Below are 6,768 nucleotides of genomic sequence, written 5' to 3'. Positions count from 1 at the left end.
TATTCTGCCTGCAGGGATTAGTACTGCTAAAGCCTTCATACAAGCCCTGACTCATTGGTCCACGCCAATATCAGCTCAACAACAGGCGTTTGGAAAAATGAGAAGGCGCATGTTAAGGGATATATCAACACATTGGCACATCGAAAAATGCCAGACTTTTGTCCGTAAATCTCCGCGCAGACGAGCATCTGCTTTACCACTGGGCTTACCTAGGCTTGTCCGACAGGTTTACGACGCGAGATTGCAGGATGGAAACCGAGGCAGCTATTGAACGCCCAATCGGTGGGACTTCCAGAATTGCTAGACAATTTGAGATTTCACACGCAAATGAGTGCCCTGTGTATTTGGCTGAAAGCGAAGAGCCAAATCGGGATTTTTAAATTCATTGACGTCAGGGCTGTGTCAACCAACCCTAGCATACAACTCAAGATTAACGAAAAAGAAAGCAAGAGGAAACTGGCATTCCTATGCAGCCCCAAACAACCGCCATCCCTCCCCCCATAACCCACCGGCCTCTATTTTTAGGGGATATGGTCATATAACCGGAAGCTTTAAATGCATTCATAGGAACAGAACTGAAAAACTGGATTGGACCAGGTGTAAGCAGGCTAGTTGGAGAACAAAGAAGGCTCACTAGGAAAACAAAAGGCCAGAAACACTAGCTGCTGTAAAGTGAATGGGGCCGTAGGAAGAATCGCAGTATTGCACCCACCTCTAGTGTACCGATCGATCTAAGTTCTTCATTGAAGCAGTTGGAGTCCTACTCAATTAGTTTTGCTAGAAAGTTAAGAATGCTTCCCCGGAAAAGTCCCCCTGCCGGCGCCTCCGAAAGTTTCAACATCAGGAAGAGGGGTAGCAGAGTTGAGCGTAGCCGCAACTGCTCTGAGCACTCAGAGCAGTTGCAGTCAGGTGCACATAGAATTGAGTGAAAAGGCAGCAGCACTACATCGGATGATGTCAAGCTATTACACATGAAGTTGATGGATACACACACACAATGATGCGCCAGATTGTATCGAGCTTATACGATGTTCTGCAATAAAGGTGTGCTATCCACAACGAAGCATTCAATTCATTCTTTTTTGAATACAACGAGCATAGTAGAAAGCGTTTGAGTGTATCTTTTTGGCCTCTCCCACTAAACCTATAGGGCAGGGTGCAGCGCACCCCCGCCTGCATTCGAAGGCTCGAAAGCACCTTGAAGGATCCCCTATATTCAAAAATGAAGTTGTTTCTGACTGCAATGAAGGGAAGGAGATTCTCTTTGAAAGCCAGTGCGGGTTTGCTCACGTCCTCCTGTGTGGACCCCATGTGAGCGCCAGCGGAAGCGTGCATCCCTAGGCTTTTTTTGGAAAGTGCGATTAGAGTCCCTTCTCCAGCACCCTTGCTCTTGCACACACACCCCTTCGGCTAACAGAATCTTCATTTGGCTGCGCTTTCGGCTTCATGCATGCAGGCTTCTCTCTAAGCGTGCTGGGGCGAAGCGACTACGCGGAGTGTAGTAGCAGTAGGGGCATATATTGTGGAGAGTGAGCGCTGGTCCTGAGAGACACCGCCCATGGGCTGCAAATATGGGATATTCCCGTGTGTTTGATGGGTGCTTCAAATGTTTTCGTGTCTATGCTCTCTCCCTCCTCTCCTTCAGAGGCGCCTTTTCCAGGGCATAAGCACAAATGGGGCTGGAGCCGTCGGTCTACGTGCGCGTTTCGCCTATGTGTCTGCCGCTCGGGGATCTCTGTACACCCCAAATTTGATTTCTTGCGTATCCGCCATCTTTTCTGACATACGGGCTGCCCACTGGCGCCTTGGTATGCAGCGCTTCCGCTATCTACCCTTGTGCCGCACCAGGGCCTAAGCAGCCGCTTTCCCCAAAACGTGTGGGGAGGTCAGTTGGTTACTGAGGCTTGATCTTTGTTTGCTGCAATTCTAAGCCTCTTAAGCGTAAGAGAGGGAGGCCACAGGCTCACGGGAGCGGAGACTTGAGCCCCCGTTTCTCGGCAGCTGCGATTCCAGGCAACGCCTTCTCTCTGAGGGGCCCCTCCCTCCTCCATAGCGCCTCTCCGCCGCTCCTTCTGCATGCACACGTGCTTTCAGGCAGCTGCTGACACGGACTCAGGCTGGTGCTGCTGCTGTGACTCCTGCCGCAGACGCTGCCAAAATCTGCATGCGTTGGATTGCGTGGGCTGGGGCTGTGCGCTGTCAGGCGTGCCCTTTGCATCCCTGCTGGAGCAGGAGCTCCACAGCGGGCAGGTAGACATTCAGTTGGACTGCTGGAGGAGCGCAACGGCGGCGTACAGACAAACAACCATACAAATGTACACGGGCAAACATACGTGCACACATATACAGAGAGAAGAACGCGCGCGAGAGACCTTCTCCCCTTTCCTCCATCTCCGCTACCTTTCTTCCGTTTTCTCTTGCGCCCTTCGCCGTCTGTACTTCTTGCCGTGTTGCACTGCACATCCGCGGCAGTCTGTACACCATCCCCCCCTCTGTAGGCGCACTGACGGCGGCAATCCTTTGCAGTACTGAGATCCTGGTCATGCGTCACCATCCGTATTCGATCAGTGCGCTTTTATGAGATACTTCCAGCGGCAGGAGCTCTTCGGCGTGTTCCCTCTCCTGCAGCAAAGAGAGAGAGGCCGCTGAGAGGAGCGGCAGCAGATCCAGCAGGTGTTCTTTCGCTGCGCTTGCGCTGCGTAAAAAGCACACACACACACATACACACACAAACACGCACATACATACAAAGGCTCCCACGTACACACACAAACAGCACTGCCTGCAGGCTGCATCCGCCGTCGTGAGGGGTTCTCCTTGTTGGGCACGTCGTCGTGTGGCGTCGGCAGGGGCAGCGGCAGAAAGCTGCGGAGGCAGCCGTCGAGCGCGAGAATCTTTTGGCGTAGGAAGCGTAATTGCAGCAGTTTGCCGCGGGCTTCTTCCAGCCTTCTAGGCTTGCGGGATGTGCGGGCTGAACGGCGCTCCCAGCGGCTTGCTGCTGCTGCTCCTGCGAAGAAGTTGTGCAGTGGCTGCTGCAATATGAAGCGCGGCGGCTGCAGAGGCCTCCCTTCGCCCCCCCAAAGCAAGAGGAGAGCTGCAGAGGGGGGGGGGCTTCTTGAGGAGCAGACGGAGGAAGATGGAGGGGACTGCTGGCGCAGCCTGCCTCCCTTGTCTGTCGAGTCGGCAGGAATCGCGACAGCGGAAGTCGCAAACTGCTTTGGAGCAGCTGCGGCGAAGCGCATGCTCATGCAGACAGCCATCGGGCTCCTGCGAGTGGTCTGCCTGCCCCTTTTGCTGCTTGCGTGGTGTGCTGCCTTGCTTCCCCTCCTGAAGAGGGCACTGCTCCCCGTCTACCTCTATCTCGCCTTCCAGCTTTGCCCCAGGAGAAAAGACTACCAGATTCACTGCAGCGCGCTCTTGCGCGGTGCGCTGTGTGCCGCTAGCTGGGCAGCAGCAAGGGCAGGCGGCCTCTCCTCAGGAGCTGCAGGAGTCGCGGGTGGGGGGGCGACAGTATCTCCCCTCGCTGCTGCGAACGTCGCAGCTCCCAGCCTCTTGGCGCTTACCACGTGTCTTTTCCACAAAGACAGCAAGCAGCAGCAGAAGCAGCAGCAGCAGCAGCAGCAGCAGCAGTCGGACGCGCAGCAGCGTGCACCCCGAACCAGCAGCAGCAGCGGCACACACAGCAGCAGCAGCAGCAGCGGCAGCACACACAGCAGCAGCAGCAGCTTTCTTGTCGCACAGGAGCACTCAGTAGGGCCTGGCTATCTGCAGCGTCTTCTGCAGCCTCTCGAGGTGTACTGCACCTGCCGGTGTAGCAGCAGCAGCGGCAGTAGCAAGAACGAGGCCTTCGGCTTTTGCCTCAATTGCTTTTCCTTCTTCGGAAGCCCAGCGGCTGCAGCCGCTAGCTGCAGCAGCAGCAGCAGCAGAGGCAGCAGCAGCAGCAGAGGCAGTCGCAGCAGCAGCGGAGGCAGAGGCAGAGTGCAGCAGGAGGGCAAGGGGCTCAGTGAGTTTCTTAGGGGGGGCGGCGGCGGAGTCGCGGGAGAGGCTGAGTACTGTCGTTGTATGCCACCAGCTCTCGCCCTTGCTGCGTTGTTGTCTTCTAATTTCGACGCCTTTGCGTCTTGCGTGTTGGGGGCCTCTTTGTGCGAGTCTTGCGGACAGAGCAACGCAGTGGGAGCTGTTGCTGCGGCGTGTTGTATTGCCACGCCAGTGTCAGCATCTGCTGCAGCAGCTTCTGCAGCAGCAGACACTGCGAGCGCCTCGTGCCCGCTCCCTCCAAGAGCTGAGGAGTTTTGGGGGGGAGAATTGCAGCTGCTGCGCTGGTTGTCGCTGCGAGCTTTGAATGGGGCCTTGTTAGACTATCGCTTGCTGGGGATTGCAGCCGCTCGTTATCATGCGCAGTGCATGGCGATCATCCTTCAAGGCGACTCTCTTCGCCCCCCGCAGCAGCTGGCGCGGCAGATTCTCGTGCAGCAGCAGCAGCAAGCGGTGCAGCAGCAGCAGCAGCGGCATGCAGCGGGGGCAGGAACGCCGAAGCGGGGACGGCACAGTCATGGCTTTCCAGCCGTCGGTACACCCCGTCGACCGGGAGCTTCGGGGGTGCTGGCGTCGGCGCATGCAGCGGCAGCAGCTGCGTTTTCGTGTGTGCACCAGGTCGGCAGAACGGGCTGGTGGGGTTGCTGCTGTCTCTGCAGTGCCAACCTCGTCGTGGATTTGCACCCCCCGCCTCCCGAAGTGCTCGTAGGCTTTGGTCCGTCGCAAGGCCATGCTTTCTTCTACCTGCACGCCTTCGAGCGGTGCACCTGCTTGGAGCGCAGCAGCAGCAGCAGTGGCAGTGGCAGCGGCAGCGGCAGTGGCAGTGGCAGCGGCAGCGGCAGCATCTGCCGCGGCAGTAGCGGCACGAGCAAGAGGGAGCCATGGACTGTCAATCCTGCGAAACGCAGCAGCGTGCAGGGAGGCAGCGCGAGGGGGGCTGCCGCGGAGGCGCTGTCGGGAGTAGTGCAGCTGAGGCAGGCACTGCTGCCTGTGCATCTGCACGAGCCACACTGCATTATGGGGTTTCAGTCCTCCGGTGCAGCAGCTGCTGCCTCAGCTGCCGAGCTGAGTGCAGCCTATCTGCGCTTGCTGCTGCTCCTGGTAGGAGGCATCGCGCATGACAGCAGCCCTTCCCCTGTGGACTGTCTCGACAGCGGTCCTTCCTGTCCAGGCACATGGAGCAGCCGCGATTGGACTGCCCTCTTCGTCTTCGAGACGCTGGAGTCGTTCTTAAGGCCGCATATCACCGCTGCTGCAGCGATGACAGCCGCTGGGAGCAAGCCCAGCAGCCTCTGCAGCACGAACAGCGGTTACAGCGAAGCAAGCGGTGGCGGAGGTTCTCCAGAAGACGCAGGAGGCCTCTTCAAGAGACTGACGCCCACTGGCGTGGACGTGAGTCTGCTTCTAGGGGCACTGCGCAAGGCGTATTGCGCGTTGCAGCAACAGCAACAGCAGCAGCAACAGCAACAGCAACAAGAGCAGCAACGGCAGCAGCAACAGCTCCTCCTCTACGGAGATGCGGATGCTGCCCTTACCAGCAGCAGCAGCGAAGCCGCCACTCCGCGGATACGCCAGGAACAACTGCAACAACAGCAGCAGCAAGAGCAGCAGGAGCAGCAAGAGCAGCAGGAGCAGCAAGAGCAGCAGGAGCAACAAGAGCAAGAGCAGCAGCAACAAGAACAAGAGCAGCAGGAGCAAGGCGAGGGGGGGCAGCGATTCTTTCCTCCCTGTCAGGTCGTTTTGGAAGAAGTTCTCTTAAGGACGCAGCGCCACTTTACCCGCAGGAGTAGCCTTAGCAGCGTGAGCAGCAGCGATACCAACGGCCATCTTTTTGCTACCAGCAGCGTTAGCGGCAAACTTGCGAGCAACACGAAGTCGAGCGGCGGAGGCGAGAGCTCCTCCTTGTGCAGCAATGGCAGCAGGGGCCCACCTCCTCCTGCCGATGGCTTGGGTGCAGCCTTCGCCGATTCCAGCACTGCAAAGGCAGCAGGAGACAGTGCTTCAGCGTCTGGGGAAGCTGAAGATAGCGTTTCTTTGGTGCTCCCCGAGTTGCATCCCCGTGCGTGCGCACTGCAGCAGTCTCTTCACCTGTTTGCCGCTGCGTTGCTGGCCGCTTTAAGGAGGGCAGACGCGCTGCTGCTGCTTTGCCGTCGGGAGCAGCTGCATCTCGGGGAAACTCAGAAGCGATTTCTCCGCGAGGCAGTCGAACGCTATGGCACATGGGCAGAAGAATACACGAGCTGCGCAGCAGAGTGAGGGGAAATTCTTCCTTGGCGTGCACATATACATAGCACTCGCTGCCCTTTGTGCCTTCTCCTCTCACGTGTGTGTATGTGTTTGTGTGTGTGTATGTGTCCCTATGTGTGTGTGTATGTATGGGCGGTCTGCCGCTACGCCTGCTGCTTTTGCTGCTCCCCCTCTTCGTGCCGTTTTGCCTCAAATCCTTCTGCATGCTTCACGCCTCTGTGCATGCGCAATGTGCAGCCTTTCAATGGCCACCCTTTCCAGCGCTGAGCTGCTCACAGAAGATCACCGCGTGCTGCCCCTTGGATGGCAGTACGAGCTGTCTCCCCACCCAATTGCCGTCGCCGTGCAGCAACAGTGCTTTCTGCTCTTGCGCCTCCTCCTCTCCGAGTCAGCAACCCCTCCATATTCAACACGCAATCATGAGCAGCAAGGGCCAGCTGCATTCGTTGCGGAGGCTGTGCGAAAACTGGCAGCAAGAACGCCAAA

General features: G+C 57.7%; 1 protein-coding gene across 1 annotated transcript; it reads left to right on the top strand.

The window, feature by feature from the left end:
* Positions 1 to 3,240: 3,240 nt before the first annotated feature.
* LOC113146589 lies at positions 3,241 to 6,291 on the top strand. The gene is given in 5 exon segments (XM_026334396.1): positions 3,241 to 3,590; positions 3,816 to 3,926; positions 3,928 to 3,961; positions 4,045 to 5,692; positions 5,750 to 6,291. Coding segments are annotated over 5 exon segments (2,685 nt in total).
* The last annotated feature ends 477 nt before the right edge of the window (positions 6,292 to 6,768 follow it).

This window comes from Cyclospora cayetanensis, unplaced genomic scaffold, assembly GCF_002999335.1.
Source record: "Cyclospora cayetanensis isolate NF1_C8 unplaced genomic scaffold, CcayRef3 CcayRef3_contig_41, whole genome shotgun sequence".
Taxonomy (NCBI): Eukaryota; Apicomplexa; class Conoidasida; order Eucoccidiorida; family Eimeriidae; genus Cyclospora; species Cyclospora cayetanensis.
This window is presented reverse-complemented; position numbering and strand designations above follow the sequence as displayed.